The 21,618-nt window shown below is 40.2% G+C and overlaps 1 protein-coding gene across 1 annotated transcript in view; it reads left to right on the plus strand.

Moving 5' to 3' along the window:
• cbln4 (cerebellin 4 precursor) overlaps positions 1-20,963 on the plus strand; it is a 140,922-nt gene extending 119,959 nt beyond the window's left edge. The window contains exon 3 of the mRNA XM_060835895.1: positions 20,766-20,963. Coding sequence (XP_060691878.1) covers positions 20,766-20,963 — 198 coding nt within the window. The remainder of the gene's footprint in view (positions 1-20,765) is intronic.
• The last annotated feature ends 655 nt before the right edge of the window (positions 20,964-21,618 follow it).

Consider the following 21,618-nt stretch of genomic DNA (forward strand, 5'->3'; position numbering starts at 1 on the left):
TGCTCCTTGAATGCTGCCTGACGTGCTGTGCTTTTCCAGCAACACATTTTCAGCTCTGATCTCCAGCATCTGCAGACCTCACTTTCTCCAAGGGAAGTTAAGGACTGTATAAAGATAAAAGAGAAGAAGTATAACATAGCAAAGATGAGTGGGAAACCAAAGGACTGGGAAACTTTTAAAGAGCACCAGGGGATAACTAAAAAGGCAATACGTGGAGAAAAAAATCAGGTATGAAGGCAAAAAAACTGACCAAGAGTATAAAGGAGGACAATAAAAGCTTTTTTAGGTATGTGAAAAGGAAAAAAAAATGTTGAGACTAAAATTGGGCCTTTGAAGACAGAAATGTGTGAATTTATTATGGGGAACAAGGAAATGGCAGAAGAGTTGAATTGGTACTTTGGATGTGTCTTCACTGGGGAAGACACAAGCAATCTCCCAGATATAATCGAGGCTGAAGGACCTAGGGTAATGAATGAACTAAAGGGAATTTATATTTGGGAGGAAATGGTGTTGGAGAGACTGTTAGGTCTAAAGGCTGGTAAGTCCCTGGGACCTGATGGTCTGCATCCCAGAGTACTTAAGGAGGTGGCTATAGAAATCATGGATGCATTGGTGATCATTTTTCAATGTTTTATAGATTCAGGATCAGTTCCTGTAGATTGGAGGATGGCTAATGTTGTCCTACTTTTCAAAAAAGGAGGTAGAGAGAAAAGAGGGAACTATAGACCAGTTAGCCTGATGTCAGTAGTGGGAAAGATGCTGGAGTCAATTATAAAAGATGAAATTATGACTCATTGGGTAGTAGTAATAGGATAGGTCAGAGTCAGCATCATTTTACCAAGGGGAAATCATGCTTGACCAGTCTTCTGGAGTTGTTTGAGGATGTAACTATGAAGATAGACAAGGGAGAGCCACTGGATATAGCCAGTGGATACTGGACTTTCAGAAAGCCTTTGATAAAGTCCCACGTAGGAGATTAGTGACCAAAATTAGGGCATATGGAATTGGGAGCAAAATACTGAAGGATTGAAAATTGCCTGACTGACAGGAAGCAAGGCCAGTGATAAACGGATCTCTTTCGGAATGGCAGGCGGTGACCAATTGGGTACCACAAGGTTCGGTGCTGGGACCGCAGCTGTTTACAATGTACATCAATGATATAGATGAAGGTATTAAAAATAATATTAGCAAATTTGCTGATGACACAAAGCTGGGTGGTGGGGTGAAATGTGAGGAAGATGTTATGAGAATACAGGGTGACTTGGACAGGCCAGGTGAGTGGACGGATGAATGGCAGATGCAGTTTAATGTGGATAAATGTGTGGTTATCGACTTTGATGGCAAGAACAGGAAGGCAGATTACAACCTAAATGGAGTTAAGTTAGGTAAAGGGAAAGTACAACGAGATCTAGATGTTATTGTACATCAGTCAATGAAAGCAAGCATGCTGGTACAGCAGGCAGTGAAGAAAGCTAATAGCATGCTGGCCTTGATAAAAAGATGAATTGAGTATAGGAGCAAAGAGGTCCTTCTGCAACTGTACAGGGCCCTGGTGAGACCGCACCTGGAATATTGTGTGCAGATTTGAGAAAGGACATTCTGGCTATTGAGTGAGTGCAGCGTAGGTTCACAAGGTCAATTCCTGGAATGGCAGGACTATCATATGTTGCAAGATTGGAGCGACTGGGCTTGTATACACTTGAGTTTAAAAGAATGAGAGGGGATCTGATTGAGATGTATAAGATTATTAATGGATTGGACACTCTGGAGGCAGGAAGCATGTTTCCACTGATGGGTGAGTCCAAAACCAGAGGACACAGTTTAAAAATATGGGGTAGGTCATGTAGAATAGAGTTGAGAGAAACTTCTTCCCCCAGAGAGTGGTGGATATATGAAATGCTCTGCCCCAGAAGGCAGTAGAGGCCAAGTGTCTGGATACTTTCAAGAAAGAGATGGATAGAGCTCTTAAAGATAGTGGAATCAAGGGTTATGGGGATAAGGCAGGAACAAGATTGTGGATGATCAGCCATGATCATAATGAATGGTGGTGTTGGCTCAAAGGTCCAAATGGCCTACTCCTACACCTATTGTCTATTGTCTATTGTTTGCTGCAGACCAAATGGTTTAGATACATCCACAGTACTGTTTGGAATTTTCAGGAATTTGGCCCATTGGCAGTGAAGGAACAGCAATATATTCCAAATCAGGAGCTTGTATGGCTTGGTGGGAAACTTGAAGGTGGTGGTGTTCCCATGTTCAAATGTTTCTGTAACTGGAAGACAACATTGGTGAGTCTACCCCATCCAGACCAAGTTGAAAAGGTTCTGTAGGTGTGTGACATTCATAGTGAAGATTGTGCCCATGGAACTCAAATTGGTTATATCCTGCTGTTGACTGGGGATCAGACTACCTTCCAGAAGAGATGAAATGAAGTTCTTTATGATGAAGTCCAGATTATGAAGAATATTTTAATTGAGTGTGATCATTACAATCTTAGTGGAGAGCTGATCCAATTGATAAGATCTGTCTATAAATTGTTACTCTTTTCATGTATCTTGTATAAAGGTTGACTCATTAGTTTTGGTCAAAAAATCCTTGATTTTCATATACCTCAATTCTTTATTAACTAAAATAACATTTACAAATGCCAGTACAGTTAAAGGTTCCAGTATGGAATTTTGTTTTCATTGCAATTGCCATTCAAGGTGTAATATAACACATAAAACGTTTGGACTGTAATTTGCATATTCATTTATGTTTAACTTATTGATTCTGAATGTAAGAGTAAATGTTGATATTATTTAACATTGTTGATATTGACCCTGTATTGTAAAAGCTCTTCTTTTAAACTTCAGAATCTTGCAGATTTATTCTTTCAGTAAATTATCAGGATTTTACATTTTACCTACCATGTTATACATACACAAAAGATGATTTTTAGAGATCCAGTTTTAGATGAAAGGATAGGGAGTTAATGTTTTTACAGGTTATAATTTCAAGGGATTTAATTTCAAGTGACAGTTACTGGGGGAAGCCATCACAAGATGAATGGAAACACTCTGCTAGAATTTTCATCATTTGTAATGTACCTATGAACAGTTTTAAACCATGAAACTCATCTTTGTTTCCAAAAATATGTCAGGACTCAATAGTACTTTGTGTACCAGATAGCTAACCCATTACCATGAAGATATATTTAGCCTCATCAACATTGAATTACACATAGAGTTCCCATGGCATCTGGTTTCAGAATGATCCAATGCTACTGTGTTCAACACAATGATCTGTTACTCTCACCAAGACATCATAGAAATATCAAACTCAAATCCATTTCTACATACACTTCCAGCAAACACATCAGGGAGCCCTCCAAGCTCTTCCTTGAATCCCATTGACTCTGACCTTCACTATCAGTTTCCCATGCAGAACCTTCTCCAAAACCTTGCTGAAATCTAAATCAAAGATGCTGAAAACAAGCAGTCCCTATCTGTTCCGAGAGTTGAATACAGCTTCTGTTTGTTTATTGTTTGCTTTAGCTGTTACCTCATAAAAGTGAATGTTTGGAATACTTTGAAGGCTTTCCAATATATGATAGTCACATATTGAACAGTGAGAAGATGTTGGACTACATTGGGTATTGGGGAAAGGGGACCACTCCCTTAGGGTTTTAAGATGGGATAATACTAAGGATGGGTAAGCTAAGTAGTCTGTTTCTTAAATAGTAATAGAGTGTGAACCTGTATGTGCAATGACATATCAGCAGTGTGAGCCTTTATTTTTGTGTTCCCCTTACAATATATGCCCAGTGAAGGGCAGATTCTGTCTGGCAATGCTTGACCAAATGCACTGCTGGGCTTTAAAGATGGTATGAGCACCAGCGATCCGAGGAGGTCCTGGCAGTGGTGAGTTCTTCTGCCTGTGGCAAGAGGGAGGGTACAATGATTTGGATGCTATAGATTGCAGTGTATTGGTCATGAGGAATCTCACTAGGCTTCGTGGGGAGAAATCTTCCATGAAATTAAGCAATATTGACACTTTGTGATTTCTGGTAAGATTCAGCCCATTTTTGCTGTGTGCAGCAACAATTAATGATGTTCTCTGTACTTCCTCACATCTTAGCCTCACAGGTAATGTTTAACGCTAATTCTCAGTTTAAAATGTGCCTTTTTTTAATCACTTCAAGCTACTGACAGGAGATGTTGCATATGTTTATTTTGTTTATTGAGCAATCTGTACCACTGCTCACCATGTTGTATGATGTCATTGTAATAATGCTCACTATAAGGTAGTGCTGCTACCACTCTCTTTCTGATAGGGATCTACAGGACTGGTTTGGTCTGGTGTGGTAGAGTCGTAGAGCGTGGAAGCATACCTTTTGGTCCAACTTGACTATGTAATATCCAATGTAAGTCTAATCCCATTTGCCAGCATTTGGCCCATATCCCTCTAATTCTTCCTATTCATATACATTCCTGCTGAAGAGCTTATGCCCGAAATATCGATTCTCCTACACCTCCGATGCTGCCCTACCCGCTGTGCTTTTCCAGCTCCACACTCTTGACTCTGATCTCATCTGCATCTGCAGTCCTCACTTTCTACTGTTCAGATGCCTTTTAAACATTGCAATTGTACCAGCCTCCACCACTTCCTCTGACAACTCATTCTGTACATGCACCACCCTCTGCATGAAAAGGTTGCCCCTTAGGTCCCTTTCCCCTCTCACCTTAAACCTATATCATCTAGTTTTGGGCTCCCCACCCCAGGGAAAATACCTTGTTTATTTATCCTATCCATGCCACTCATGATTTTATCAACCTCTATAAGGTCACCCCTCAGCCTCCGATGCTGCAGGGAAAGTGGCCCCGTTCTATTCAGCCTCTCCCTTTAGGTCAACCACTCCTATCCTGGCAACATCCTTTTAAATCTTTTGTGAATCCTTTCAAGTTTCACAACATCCTTCTGAAAATGAGGGAGACCAGAATTTAATGCAATATTCCAAAACTGGACTTACCAACGTTGTGTACAGTTGCAATATGACTGGGAAACCACTTGATAGGTTAATAAGAAGAGACTCTCACCATAAATAAGATGTACTTCATTACAAGATAGCAACTTAACTTATATTAACATGATAAGATATTTTCAGAGACTAGAGGAAGACCCAAATGATCGGTCTAACTCCTTCAAAATCCTCAGATATTATCCACTCAAACCTATGTATCATCATCGTAGTTGGCAATACTTAGGGTAGTCATCCTTCCTGATTTTTGCACCCAGTCTACAAAAAACATTTACTACAGTGAAGGATGCATATCCAATCATTCAGCCTGTACTTCTATAGCATTGGTTTTATCTTCAAACCTTGCGTGCTGCTGCATATTTATTGAAAAGCAGAAATCATTACTTTAAGTTGGTAAATGTTGTTCAACAATATTTTCCAATAATGACCAGAGCTCCCATGATAACGTGACCTCTGGATTTCTTAGGTTGGTATCCTTTCGTTCCTGTCAACATGAAGAGGAATGGTTAATTTACTGTGGTCAGCAACAGGGGCATGAATATTAACAATCTAAGCTAGTTAGCGCAAATGCAGAGGTTTGATCTCATGGTTTTTTAAATGGTTCTACTGATTTGATCTATCCTCTTTAGATTATTTTCTAATTTTGAATTTTATGGAGACAGGGTTTTATGTGACATTGAATTGTACCATACCAGAAGCAACGTGATCACTGGGACATTGTGGTGAGAAGCCAAACATTTTTGATTGCCAGTTCTCACATTAGTATTGATGATTGGCAGCTTACACCTTAGAAGGATCAGATATCTCTTGTGACTGATATCCATTTGAAATAGGCTTGCAGCCTTGAAAGTGAAATGCGTAATATTTTTTGTTTAAAATTATGCACTGTTTTGAACATGCATTGATTGATATCTTTAGTATTGAAGTTTACCTTTGGACCTAAGATATAAGGGAAATCTCATGACTTAAAGGGGTGAATCAGAACCAGGATAAATATCTTTACAAACCCTAGCTTGCGAGAGGATCCCTTGGAGTTCATTTGGGACAGGAAACAGAAGTTTTAGAGATAGATTGACTGCTGCAGAGTGCCTGCTTTTTTCTCTTCCCCATTTTCCTTTCTAAAGAAATTCCATATGCATTTAACATGGCAACCTGACAAAAAATGTTGCTGCTTAGCCTCTGCTGCATAAATTTCTATTACTTGGTACCATTGTCTTTCACATTTTTCTAATATTAATTCCATGGTTTGAACATTGTTACACAAGTAGCGCAACATCATTTGCTCCATTAATATCAGCACTCAAAATCAGTTTTCCAGTTGGAATAAGGTGAATGCAAGCTGCCTGCTCATGATCAATTATTTAAGACTGGAGCACTTCTATAGGTGAGACTGCTGACTGGTCACAAGTTTGGATCTTAGTCATAGAGTTGTATGGCATGGAGAGAGACCCTTCAGTCCAACTCATCCATGCAGACCATATTTTCTAAATTAATCTACTCCCATTTGACAGCATTTGGCCTATATCCCTCTAATCTTTCCTATTCATAGATCTATCCAGATGCCTTTTAAATATTGTCATTGCACCAGCCTCCACAACTTCTTCTGGCAGCTCAGTCAATACATGCACCACCCTCTGCATGGAAAGGTTGCCCCTTAGGACCCTTTTACATCTTTCCCCTCTCACCTCAAACTTACGCCCTCTAGTTTTGAACTTCCTTACTCTGGGAAGAAGATCTTGGCTGATCATTGTATCCATGCCGCACATGATTTTATAAACCTCCATAAGGTCGCCCCTCAGCCTCCAATGCTCCAGCAAAAGTAATCCAAGCCTATTCGACCTCTCCCAATAGCTCAAATCTTCCGACGATAACAACATCTTTGTAAATCTTTTCTACAAAGTTTCAAGTTTCAGTTCTGCTGAAGAGGACAGGGATACTCACTTTAATAACCCAACCTTTTTGTAAATAATTGTCTATGCATGCAGGACAATGACAATCTGCTTAAGAGTTATCATACCTTGTTGGCAAGCATAGATATGTTCACTTACAGCTCCATGACATGCTGTTATCTGACTGAGCAATTTTATTATGTACTATAACGTACTATGTGGTCAGCTCTTTAGAAGCAATATTTATTGCTGCTGCCCACGTGATTGTGACACCGATTCTTCTTGGGTCAAAGCCCAGCCTGGTGTCTGAGCACCAATAACATTGAGAAGCTGGGGGAATACGTTGATGTGAACTTCAGTATCGCTGATATCATGGATCTCCTCCTGAGGTACAGCCTCATCAAAGTGACAATGGAACAATGGACATGGTACACTTTGACCTTGTTCATGATTGCAGCTGTCATCTCTGTCACAATTCCTACAATGATTTTGGCTACTGTGCCAAAAACCAAGGTCAGCTCTTCCTTGCTGAAGTGTCAATGTAGAGCTCCTGAACAGGATAAATCTGAGCTATGCCTCTCTTTGGGGGTCCTTCAGAGCCAGAGCTGCTCCTTAAGCTTCCAAACCTGTTACTGCTGAAACTGTTTCTCCCACTTTCCTTCCTGCAGGTAAAATGGGATGGCCAGTATTCCTCCTAGTCTTCAGTGAAGCAAATAGCCTCCTGTGCTCCAAATAGCAGTATATAACATGAAGCATTAAAGTACTACATTTGTTAGAAAAACACTCTCAGTAAATCTTCTTCAATTGGATGAATGTCTTTTTTCAATTGTTTTTGTGAGTGAGTATCGCTGGCAATTAAGATCAGTTTTAGTTTCCAATCCCTAATTGCACTTGAGGGATTGATGGTGAAGTACCTTCTAAGCCACTTCATCCATGTGGTGTGGTAGATATTCAATGTTGTTGATAAGTGAATTCCAGGATTTTGACAGAATGATAATGGATAACAATATATGTCCAAATCAGATGACATGTGGAAATGAGTGGCCCTTCAAATGCTGTCAGAAGTGATGATTTCTAACCTCTACGGCCTGGGCAAATCATTTGCTGAATGTTCATAATTAAAGTAATACTGATATCATGGGAAACTGATTTGCATGTATTATGGAGACTCCCACCACTTTCAATCATAGAGCTGGTGTCGAGGTTTTGCTGCAAGTAGCAGTTTTTAGATCAGCAGCAGGAACAGGGGAGGGAAGTTTTGGGCTTTTATTTTTGGAGTGTTCCTGCTTCTTTCTGGCACAAGCAGGGACAAGCTGGTCCCACAGCATTTCCAAAGCCATCACACAATTTGGATTTCTAGTGATTGATTAGAGCCTTTCATGGTGTACAGATAAATTATGGAGAGGGGAGTGCATAAGCACTGCTGCCTATGTGATTTGCAGATATTATTGTTTTAATTTCATTGTCACAATATCGTGACAGTGAAGAAGATGGAAATAACATTCATTTAGTTCTATAATAAATGCCTTTCTCATTTCTTTCAGGAAAATCATCTTTGACTGCCACACTTTCCATCATCCCTTCCACTTTAATTTGCTTATACAAACTATCTTACTGACAAATGTGCATTTTGTCGAACGTATTTTGGCAAGTTAATGATATATTTCTTTGAGTACAGTAAACTATTGACGTATGTGTTTTAGAAGAATTATATCAAAATTTAAATACCAATTCTTATATGATTTATTAATTTAAGTCTTAACAGTTAAAAATTATCACCAACGGCTTCTGATTTCATTAATGAAGGCTAATATTTATCTAAGTCACAGAATCTCTACAGTATGGAAACAGGCCTTTCAGCCTAGACCAACACTCTGAAAAGCATCCCACCCAGACCCATGCCCTACCTTTTCCCATTGCTAATCCATCCAGCCTGCACATCTTTGTACTGTGGGAGGAAACTGAATCACCCAGAGGTGATCCACACAGACACAGGAGAATGTTCAAATTCCACACAGATAGTCACCTGAGGAGAATTGAACCCAGGTCCCTGGTGCTGTGAGATATCAGTGTTTACTACTGAGCCACCATGACACTCCAAGTCATTGGACTGTGGAGAGCAGTTTTCTAGGAAGCATGTCTCTCAGCGATTGCTTAACAGATGATTGGCAACTTCTTCCCTGCCGTTACCTTTGCTTCATTCACTCCTCTGCAGCTGCTGTTCCCAACTGTCAGTCTTCACCATCTTGCTGTGATGATGGGCAAGAGGAGAGGTTATATCAACACCATCAGCTCCAGCAACAAGATAGAAAACACCCAGCTGTCTTCCCCAAAGAGGGATGGACACAGAGATCTTGTTGGGAAAGAGGTGAATCTCCTAACGCAGTTTCCAGAGGTCAACTTTCCCCTGACCTGTCAGAACATCAGTAGTTCAGGAAGCTCACACTTCCATGACAGGTTGTTGTTTACATCTGCAGCCTTGGAATGGGGCTTCTTTCTCAGTGACACTCATGAACATGGACGGATGATAGCAGAAGGGTGCTTCGCATTGGAGGACCAATTTCTCTCCTTAAATCCATAGCTATTACCAAGTTCTGTGGTCATTTCTCATGCAAACAGAGAATACAATGGTGTGAGTCTTCATAATGACTTGTGTGAAGAGGAGAAAAAAAACCCTGCTTGTGAAGAGTGATGTCAAGGATAAGCTCAAGAGAGCATTGGGCAACAGTAGGTGTGACTGTCAGATGTTCAGACAGGAATGCACAGAGAGGAATTAATGGAGGTATAAAGTATGTTGTGCTTTGCTGGAGAATGATGGACAAATTAGTCTTGGACGTGTATATGTTTGGCCACTCACCTGTCAGGTTCGTATTTGGTTCTAAATCCTCTTGGGTCATAGTCTCTAGGTTGGAGGGACCACATTCCTGCTACTGACTTCTTCAATCACTTACATTCAAGCCTGTTTGGTACAGACTTCTTCAATCACTTATATCTATACCTGTTTGGCACAGGAGACTGCTTTTCTTTTCATCTTTGGCAGAGTTCAGAGTTCACCTGAGGCCATACAGAATTCAGAGCAGGATGTTCAGGAAAGAGTGAGAGACCTGGAAAGCAGCAACCTTGGACCTCCTCTCTTTTATTGCGGGTGCTGTTGATGTGTCCCTCAAACTAATTTTGTTGCTCCTTTAGTTAGTAACCTTTCCCTGACATAATAAGTCTCCCACTATTTGGTTAGGAAGTAAGTCAACAAAATTCCATTATGATATTATCTCTGTTCCCTCTGTAAGTGATGTATCAGTTATTGTTTCAGGAGATTTGATTGTCGCTGACTAGTCCATCTCTCATGGCCTCTAAGAAGGTGATAATGAGCTATTTCCTTGAGCTACCATATGATGCAGGTATGTCCACAGTGCTGTTCGGAGTGGTAGTGATGGAATGGTGATATCATTCCAAGTCAGAATGGTGTGTGGCTTGGAAGGGAATGTGCAAGTGGTGCCATTTCTGTACAGCTGTTAAATTTCTCCTAGGTGGTCATGATGGATTTGGAAATAATACTGTGGAAGTTTTGGTTCATTGCTGCAGTGCATCTGATCGATGGTACACACTGCAACCATTGGGAGCCAGTTGAGGAGATAATGAATGTTGAATATGGTGTATGAGGGGCAAATCAAATGTGCTGCTTTATCCTGGATCATAGCAAGTATGTTGAGTGTTGTTGAGGCTGCACACATCCTGGAAAATGATGAGTATTCCATCAAACTCCTGACTTGTGCCTTTGAGATTGTTGGGCAGCTTTGGCAAGTCACAAAATGAGTTAATCTCCACAGAGCTCCCAACCTCTTACCTACCAACCTGTTTAGGCCATGATATTTACATAAATGGACCAATTTCCAGTCAACAGAAATCCTTAGGATCTTGATAGTAAAGGATTCAGTGTTGGAGAGGCCATTGAATATCAATGGGAGATGTTCAGATTGTTTTTTTGTTGGAGATTGTCATTGCTTGGCACCCATGTGTAAATGTTACATCTTACTTGTTAGCCCAAGGCCAGACAATGAACCACTTCAGTGTCTGATGAGTCATGGAAGATTCAGGACAATGCACAACTACTTGTGAACATCCCCACATCTGATATTATGTTGGAGGGATATCCATTAGTAAAGTAGGTGGAAGTGGCTTGAACTAGGACACTATCCTGAGGAATTCATGTAGAAATGTCCTAGATCAGAGCTGATTGATCTCTAACAACCACAACCATCTTCTTTGGGCTAGGCATTGGCTCCAGCAGTGAAGAATTCTCCCCTTGATTCTCATTGACTTCACTTTTACGAGGCATCCTTGCTGCAACAGTCAGTTACCTTTACAACCTCTTGTGTTCAGCTCTTTTATCTGCATTTAGCAAAAGGTTGTATTGAGGTCATGAGCAGAATAACACTTGCAGAACACAGATTGAGCATCAACAGGTTGCTGCTAAATAATTGTCATTGGAACACACTGTTGATGATCCTACCCATAACATTGCTGATAATCGCAAGTAATTGACCATGTTTGATTTGTCCTGTTTTTGGAGTCATAATTTACTTGGACAATTTGCCACCTTGCAGTGTAAATGCCACTGTTCTAGCTGTACTGGATGGAATGGGTGATGTCATTACTTAGAACTACTTGAATAAAATCAGAATTTTGTGTTACTATTATATCTGGACACCTCACAGTTCAAACCAAGAGAACTGTTAGAAATGAAGCAATCAATACAATCCTTGAGCAGCTAACATTCTTCAGATTATGCTTCTCACAGGAAACTTGCAAAGAAAAAAAAACTCACTGTACAATCCCATGAATTTGATAACGTTTTGGAGTTTGCATTTATAAAATATATTAGCCAGAAGTACTGTGCCATCACCTTGTAGAAAAATTTTCATGTTTAAAAACTGCTATTGTCATTCATTAGTGTGGTGATGCTGCCCTTTTAACAAGGTATTTCTGTCTGTGGTTCTTTATCAAAAGGGGTTGTAAGGGGGTGGCGAAATGGCTAACAGACACTGCCGAAGTCAACAATCAGAGGTGGCCGTCAGTTTTTTCTAAACAGCTGTATAATGAAAGGGGAGTGGCTGGTTCTCCCAGTTCAGGTTTTTTCTAGTTTGGTTTAGTTTTTAGCAGGTAATCAGAAGCTACAGGTAGCAGAGAAACAGCTACAGCGAAAAGAGGTTCAGTGCTTCAACAGCAGTCTTGCCTGAACTTTCTCTCTGAAATCTCTCCTACATTTGAATTTACCATTTGCCAAAGGGTGTGTTTAGGGGGTGTTGCAGGGATTGGAACAGCTCCTTTGTTAAGTTGCGACAGAGTCGGTCAGGTTTTCAAATAGGTTATTCTAAATTTGGTTTCCTTTTGATTTTGTTTCATCCGTAGTGTGTAAATGAATCCTGTATTGCTTAAAGCCGAGTGGTTTGACCAACTACATCACTCCTGGAATATCCACTTTAGATTTGCCTTTAAAAAAAATAAAAGTTAAGGTCTGGGTTACCTTCTTAAAATATCTTGAGGGGTCTGGCCTGGTCCAAAACAGTCAAGGGGGCTCTTGGTGGGATTAATTCCATATTTCTAATTTGGGATTAGGATTGTTGGAATCAAAGGCAGTGAGTGGTAGGTGCTAGTGTCTTTTGTTCCGGGTGTTGAATTCAGTTGAGTTAAACAATGCTTGGTGTAATAAAGACTCTTTCAGTCACTAAGAGTTTTCCGGGGGTGGAAGAATTGATTTTGGGGGCTTTACAAAAGATGAACAAGACAAGCTGCTGGAATTAGCAGACAAGTTGGAGTTGGAGCCTGTCAGGAAAGGAGAGATAATTACAGCAATAGCTCAGCATTTAAATTTGCTGGAAACACCATCAGATTCTTTGGAAATGGCTATAATTCAATTGAAAATGAAGCAGCATGAGGCAAAGGAAAATGAAAAGAGAAAAATAAATTAAACAGTTTGAATTCTGATTAAAAGCAGAGCAAGAAGTAAAAAGACAGAATCGCTTTAGCAGAACAAAAAGTAGAGAGAAGAAGGGAGAAAGAGAGAGAGTTTAAACTTCATGAATTGGCACTTAGACAGGAAAGTTGGCTTAAAAGGATGGAAGTGAAGGCAGAAGGTAAGCTTATGAGGATGGACAAACCATGGTCGCCAAAGGCCTGGTGAGGATCTGTTTAAATATATCCAACCATTGATAAATTTGATGAGAAGGATGTAAAAGGCTTTTTCATCTCATTTCAGAGGGTGGCTAAAGAAATGAAGTGACCAGTGACCATGTGGGTTTTGTTGATCCAAACAAAGCTGGTAGGTAGAGCTAGTGAGGTATTTGCATCACTATCAGAGGAGGTAGCTGGGGCATACAAGGAGGTGAAGAAAGCCATTTTAAGTGCATGTGAGCTTGTGCCAGAAGCCTCTAGACAGTGCTTCAGGAAATGAAGGAAGGACCCTGGTCAAACAGATTTTGAGTTTGAAAGGAACAAACAAAATACTTTTGATTAGTGGATAAGGGCATTAAAAATAAAGCAAACATATGATGCTTTTTGAGAGATGATTATTTTGGAGGAGTTCAAAAATTCACTTCCTGAGGTAGTGAGAACTCATGTGGAAGAGTAAAGAGTTAAGATGGTAAGATTAGCAGCATTAGATTATGATTTGGTCCATTAATCAAAGTTTGGCTTCCAACATCAATTTCAATTCGTGGGGATTGGAAATTGAGGAAAAGAGAAATCCTCACGTGGAAAGGGAAAGATAGATCTCAGTTAAGATCATAAGGATAACTTATCACGGTAAAAAGGAAACCAATGAAGGGGAAAAAGAAGTTAACAAGCTCCAGTGTTTTCACTACAATAAAGTGGGCCACATGAAATCACAGTGTTGGTGGGTTAGGAAAAGCACTGGGAAGATGAATGAAGCAAAACAGGATTAAACCAGTGAATTTTGTTGGAGTAATAAAGGAAAGCACAGTGGAGGCTGAAAAGCTGCACTGGTCAGAAGTTGGTTAAGGAGGAAGTGCCAGATCTTCTCAAATCATTTACATGTGAAGGTAGGCCAGGAGCAACAGATAAAGAGGTTACAGTAGCAACAGATATGGCATCATGTCAATCTTTGATGTTGAGAGATGAGGAGATATGTAACTCAAATGGACTATTGCCAGAAAAAATGCTAGTATTGAGACAAAAAGTGCTCAATTCTGCAGAAAGAGGTTAGAGTGTCCTGTGAAAAGTGAAAAAGTGGTGGTAGGAGTACCGGAAGAACTCTCAACTCCAGGAATACAATTTGTCCTTGGTAATGATATAGTTGGGTCACAGTAGCAGTGCTGCCTAAGGTGGTTGAAAAGCCAATGGAAAACCAAGCAATTTTGGTATTACAGAAAGCATAGCTGAAGATTTCTCCTGACTGTGTGGTAATGAGGTCACAAAGTCACCAGATGAAACAGAAGGAGAAATCAAAGAGTACAGATAAGAAAGTTGAGGCAGACTTATCAGAGACCATATTTGATCAAATGATCAAGATAAAGGGCAATGTAGATATCTTAATTCAGAGAAGATAACTGAGTTATAACAGAGAAATGAAAAATTGAAGCAATTGTATCAAAAAACATATGTGGAAGAGGAATTTGAGTATATTCCTGATTGCTATTATCTTAAAAATTATGTCTTAATGAGGAAATGGAGGACATCACATATTCTGGCAGATGTGAAATGGGAAGTATTGTTGTATTGCCAGTGGATTATAGAAAGCTTATGACCTCCCAGTAGGAGGTTATTTAGGGGTAAGAAAAGCTCAAGCTAAAATACGATTTTACTGGCCTGGACTGCACAAGGATGTAGTTGAATTTTGCCAGACATGTCATACACGCCAGGTAATTGGAAAACTGGATGGAATAATAAAATCCGCACTGATAATACTCATTCCTGCATTTGAGGAACCTTTTTACAAGAATCTTAGTTGATTGCATAGGACCCCTACACAAAACAAAATGTGGGAATCAAAATTTGTTAACAATAATGGATGTGTCCAGTAGATTTCCAGAGGCCATTCTATTACACCATATCACAGCTAAAAGGATTGTAGAAGAATTACTCAAATGTTTCACTAGATACGGACTACCCACAGAGACACAATCAGATCAAAAGTCAAACTCGACATCAAAATTATTCAAGAAAGTTATGGATAGCTTAGGAATAAAGTAATTCCAATCCACTGTGTACCATCCAGAATCGCAGGGAGTGCTACAAAGGTGGCATCAGCTATTAAAGACCATATTGAGGGCTTATAGAATATAGAAAACAGTACAGCACAGTACAAGCCCTTTGACCTTCAATGATGTGTCAACCTTTTATCTTACTCTAAGATCAGACTAACCTACATACTCTTCATTGTACTAACTTCCATGTGCCTATCCAAGAGTTGCTTAAATGCCCTAATGTATCTGATTCTACCACCACTGCAGTGCATTCCATGCACACACCACTCTAAATAAAGAACCTACCTCTGACGTTTCCCGTAAACCTTCCTCCAATACTTTAAAATTATGCCCCTCCATGATAGACATTTCTGCCATAGTAAAAAATCTCTGGCTATCCACTCTATCTGTGCCTCTCAACATCTTGCATACCTCAATCAAGTCACCTCACATCCTTCTTTGCTCCGATGAGAAAAGTCCTAGCTCCTGGTAAATCTCCTCTGCACCCTCTCTAAAGCTTCCATGTCTTTCTTATAATGAGGCAATCAGACTGAACACAATATTCCAAGTGTAATCTAACCAGGGCTCTATAGAGCTGCAGCATAACCTCGTGGCTCTTAAACTCAATCCTCCTGCTCATGAAAACCAACACACCATACACCTTCTTAACAACCCTATCAACCTGAGTGGCAACTTTGAGGGATCTATGGACATGGATCCCAAGATCCCTCTGTTCTTCCACACTGCCAAGAATATTGCCTTTAATCCTGTATTCTGCATTTAAATTTGACCTTCCAAAGTGAAGGGTTTCACACCTTTCCAGGTTGATTGGTATTAGGAATTCCATTTGTACTTCTTGTCATCAGAGATGCACCAAATGAATCGACCAAATTCAGTCCATTCTAATTAGTTTTTTAGGCGTGAAGTGAAAGGCCCATGAAAATTGATTAAGGAGAAATTTAGTGAGTCAGAATTCAGAACCACATATTTGGACTATGTGTCAAATTTCAGGAAATGATTAAATAGAGAGGGGGAGTTGGCTAGACAGCATTTAAAAATATCACCGCATTTGATGAAACAGGAAGCAGACAAGAAATCAAAAACTCAGTATTTAGCTAACGGAGATAACGTGATAATGTTGCTTCCAGAGACAAGTGAACTTTTAAAAGCAAGGTTTAGTGGACCTTATCTAGTTGAAAGGAGACTGAGGGAGCTGAACTATTTGATAAGAACTCCAGACAGAAAGAAATCTCAAACAGTGTGTCATGCGAATATGCTCCAAAGGGATTTTGATGGGAAAATGAGAATGTGTTCCTAGTTACAACACAAAAAAAAATTCAGAGGATTCTGATTTAGACATTCCTCAAATTAAATTGGACAATGAAGAAATTGTCAAAAATTGGAATAAAGTATTGAGGTACCTTTCAGAGAAAAATTGAAATGACCTGAAGGAGTTATTGCTATTTGGAAAAATGGAAAGGAGATATGTGGAAATAAGCTGGGAAGTACTAATCTAATTCTGCAAAATGTAGATATCAGAAATGTTTTTCCAATTCAGCAACATCCTTATAGACTTAACCCTCTAAAGTTGACATAGGTTCAAAAAGAGGTTGAATGCATACTCTAAGATGACATAATCGAAGTGAGTTGCAATGACTGAATCTCACTCATAGTAATTGTGCCAAAACCAAATGGTACCTAACGGTTTTGTGTGGACTATCGCAAAGTCAATGCAGTTACAAAGTCTGATTCACATCTGATTCCATGTTTGAAAGACTGCATTGAAAACGTGGGACAAGCAACGTATGTTTCTAAGTTGGATTTACTCAGAGGATACTGGCAAGACCCTTTAACCGAAAGAGCTGGTACAATTTCAGCTTTCATAACATCAAATGGACTTTATCAATTTAAAGTCATGCCATTTGGCATGAAAAATATACCAGCAACATTTCAAAGATGAATCAATAAAGTCATTTCTGGATTACCCATTTGTGTGGTTTACATCAATGACCTGGTGATTTTTAGTCACACATGGAAGGAATATTTGCAACATTTATCAGAATAATTTGACCAACTTTAGAAGGCAGGCTTGGCGATAAAGTTGGCTAAGAGTGGGTGGCACGATGGCACAGTGGTTAGCACTGCTGCCTCACGGTGCCAGAGACCTGGGTTCAATTCCCGCCTCAGGCAAATGTCGGTATGGAGTTTGCACATTCTCCCCATGTCTGTGTGGGTTTCCTCTGGGTGCTCTGGTTTCCTCCCACAGTCCAAAAATGTGCAGGTTATGTGAATTGGCCATGCTAAAATTGCCCATAGTGTTAGGTGAAGGGGTAAATGTAGGGTAATGGGTCTAGGGTAGGTTGCTCTTTGGAGGGTCGGTGTGGACTTGTTGGGCTGAATGGCCTGTTTCCACACTGTAAGTAATCTAATCTAAAAGAGTGAACTTGACAAAGCCCAAATCACCTTCCTGGGCCATGTTATTGGACACGGACAGATGGCCCTATGGAATGTAAAACCAAAGGTAATTGGGGAGCTTCCCATACCATCAATGAACACAGCAGTACTACAATTCCTGAGATTGAGTGGATTTTATCAGAAATTTGTACCGAATTTTAGCAGTGTGCCTGTTCCATTCACTGAATTGTCAAAGAAAGGCAAGAAGCTTCAGTGGACATCAGACTGTCAGAAGACATTTGACAGCCTGAAAGCTGTGTTAACCACTGCCACACCTAATTACACAAAGCCATTCAAGATAGCTATCGATGTGAGTAATGTGGGTATTGGTGCTGTTCTCATACAGGAAGATGACGATTAGGTAGAAAGACCGAGTGGATATTTCTTCAGGAAATTGAAAATTCATCAACAGAAATATTCAACAATTGTGAAGGAGACTTTGAGCTTGGTATTGGCGTTACAACTCTTCAACATTTATGTTGCCAGAAATGTATCTGAGACATTCATATATACTAATCGTAACCCATTAACGTTTTGGGCGAAATTTAAGGACAAATGTTCTCGCCTGTTTAGATTGCAGCCATTCAGTTTGAAAATTGTGCATGTAACAGGGCAAGGAAATGTGTTTGCTGAGGCATTGCTGAGGCTTGGTGAGAAACAGAGGTGTTCAGTGGCAGGAGTAAACAGACAGAAATGGAATGTAGTAGTTCATGTTTACATGGTTATAGTCAATGTAGTCAATGTGATGTGTATGTATTGTAGTGTACGAACAGTGTAAGGCTAAGGGGTTTTAAAATGAAGCATCTTTGTATATTGATGGTTTTTTTAGGGGGAGGTGTGATGCTGCTCTTTTAACAAGACTATTCTGTCCTTGTTTTTTTAAAAAAAGGGGTTATAAAGTCAACGGTACCAAATTGGCTAACAGACACTACCTAAGTCAACAATCAGGTGTGGCCTTTAGGTTTTTTTCTGAGACAGTTATACAATGAAGGGGAAGTAACTAATTCCCCCAGTTCAGGTTTTTTCTACTTTGGTTTAGTTTTTAGCAGGCAGTCAGAAGCTACTGGCAGCAGGGAAAAGAGGTTCAGTGCTTTGACAGCAGTCTTGCCTGAACTTTCTCTCTGAAATCTCTTCTGCCTGTCAGACTCTGTGTTTGAATTTACCATTTACCAGGGATATGTTTAGGGTATATTGTGAGGATTGGAACAGCTTCTTCATTAAGTTGCGATAGAAACAAATAGTTAAGGTACTCTAAATTCTGTTTTCTTTTATTCATGTTTCAGCCATATTGTGTAAATAAATCCTGTATTGCTTAAAGCTGAGTGGTTTGACTCCTGGAATATTCACTTTACAACCATTAACAGCTGTCATGGATTTTGCTTGATATAACATTTTGCAATGACTTGCGTCTGAATTTAATGGATGCAGCAGTATTCCTATCAACTAAGCTGCCTAGTGGCTGCTGTGTCAAAAGCTGTTTGCAACTCCAACACTGCCAATTCCTGACAGGACTAAAGGTTTTCAGGGAGTCTGCTACATTCGATTGGTATTCCTATGTTTTTGAATGGAAAGAGCTTGCCTCTCAAAACTGCCGGACAATCAGTGAGTCAGCAGATCTTGAGTCCCAGCAGCACAAAGAGAGCAGTGGCCATTGGTGAGACTGCAGAAATGCAACAATGACGAGAAACTGTCTCTGGAAGAGAAGTGAGCTGGGCAGGCTCACCTAGGCTGGTCAGAAGAATCCGAGCAAAGAAGGTTGGATTTTTAGGTGGACATGGAGGATTCCTGCAGGGCCAAAACCACACTTCCCCAACCCCAATACCCAACCCACCATTAAGATGCCGGTAAAAGGGAGTAATATCTTAAGTGGCCATTCATTTTCTACTTGAGTCCTAATTGGCCTAGGGGTGAGAAGGCAGCATCCAAGGAGCAAGAGAATTGATGTTTCGGGCATAAGCACTTCTTCAGGAATGAGGCTGGTGTGCCAAGGTGGGTGGGGTGGGGGGGGGGGGGGGGGGGCGGGGAGGGGGCAGGTGAATGTAGATTTCTCCAGCTTCCTCATTCCCCTCCCCCCACCTTATCTCAGTCCCAACCCCCGAATTCAGCACCACCCTCTTGACCTGCAATCTTCTTCCCGACCTCTCCGCATCCACCCCCTCTCCAGCCTATCACCCTCACCCTCACCTCCTTCCACTTATCATATTCCCAGGGCCCCTCCCCCAAAATCCCCCCCTCCACCTTTTATCTCATGCCGCTTGGCACACTAGCCTCATTCCTGAAGAAGGGCTTATGCCCGAAACGTCAATTCCCCTGCTCCTCAGATGCTGCCTGGCCTGCTGCACTTTTCCAGCACCACACTTTTCAACTCTGGTCTCCAGCATCTGCAGTCCTCACTTTCTCCTAGGGGTGAGAAGGCCAATTCAAGCGGTGGGAAGTGAAGGCCTAGTGGTATTATCACTGTTTTTTAAATCCAGAGACCTATCTCATGTTCGGGGGACCCAGGTTTGAATCCTACCATGGCAGAAGGTGGAATTTGAATGTGATAAAAATCTGAAATTAAGAGTCGAATGATCATCATGAATCCATTGCTGATTGTCAGGGAAAAACCCATCTGGTTCACTAGTATCCTTTAGGGAAGGAAACTGCCATCGTTACCTGGTCTGGCCGACATGTGACTCCAGGCCCACAGCAATATGGTGGACTCTTAACTGCCCTCTGGGCAATTATGGATCGGCACAAAATGCTGGCTGAGCCAGAGACACCCTCATCCTGTAAATGAATAAAAGAAAGTTAATTGGTGAAGATCTGGAAGGGAATAGTCTTTTATTCTCACACTTTCTTGCCTGATTCATGCTCACTCCCCCAAAGCTCCAGGCTACTCTGAGGGGGGAAGCAAATTAAAGAAAGTCAACTCCTGAGATGCACCAGAGCAAAAAAAAAATAAAGTTGTTTGGTTCAGGATCCTTTGAGAGGAAAAGCATTTCGTATAAATATTAACATAAGTTTGAGGCCATTTGTAAAGTACATGTTTGATGCTTTGGAATTGGATCTGCCTCAGGTGGAATTCACCTCTTGAATTGTTGAGCTGTACAATGAATGGTTCCTTATAGCAACTTGTTATACACTTTGGCTGAACCTCGCTTGTAGTAGTAACTGATCTTGTAATTTTTAATATAACCAATGTTTCTTTTTTAATCATAGGTCAATCTTATGCTGAATGGTAAACCAGTAATTTCTGCTTTTGCTGGGGACAAGGATGTGACTCGTGAAGCTGCCACTAATGGAGTCCTGCTCTATTTAGATAAAGAAGACAAAGCATACCTGAAACTGGAGAAAGGTAACCTGGTTGGCGGATGGCAATATTCAACATTTTCTGGTTTCTTGGTTTTCCCTCTGTAAATCCCAACGAAATATCTTTGAATCAACATGCATAATTTTCTTGATTATAAACTGATTGTCCTATGTGTTGGTTTTGAAGATCATTTAAAAAGTGTGGATCATTTGTCCCAAATATTAATCTGGACTATACTTGGTCGTATGATACAAATACTCTCAGTGGATGTGAATTGTCTGGTTTATTTGAACCGCTTTAAAGACTTCTGGAGGGAAAGAAAAGTTTACAACATCTTAGCTAATCTGCACAAATGAGAAAGGACATAAAGTGGAAAATCATAAATGAAAGGAAGACACCCTAACTGCAGTTGACGTTAAGATGGAACAGTTTGCCTGCAAAATTAGTGACAAAATGTCTGGACTGGATACATCTGTGTACATTCACAAATATGTTTTGCCTTTAAAAAGCCTGTCAATGAGGTTAGATGCATTTAATAATGGATTAAATTAAAGTTGCATTATTAATACACAATTCAAAGGAGGAAAAAAAAACCTGGTTTGCCATAGTATAATGGTGGATTTGGGATATGTATGTATGTTCATTACCATGCTCCATTTGCTTACATTGCCTTAAAATACATAGACATATATGTACAATTCTGCTTTGTCATTATTTACCTTTAATATTTAAAACAAGGTGTTGCTTTAGGTTTTCAATGCA

The sequence above is a fragment of the Hemiscyllium ocellatum genome, chromosome 15 (assembly GCF_020745735.1).
Source record: "Hemiscyllium ocellatum isolate sHemOce1 chromosome 15, sHemOce1.pat.X.cur, whole genome shotgun sequence".
NCBI lineage: Eukaryota > Metazoa > Chordata > Chondrichthyes > Orectolobiformes > Hemiscylliidae > Hemiscyllium > Hemiscyllium ocellatum.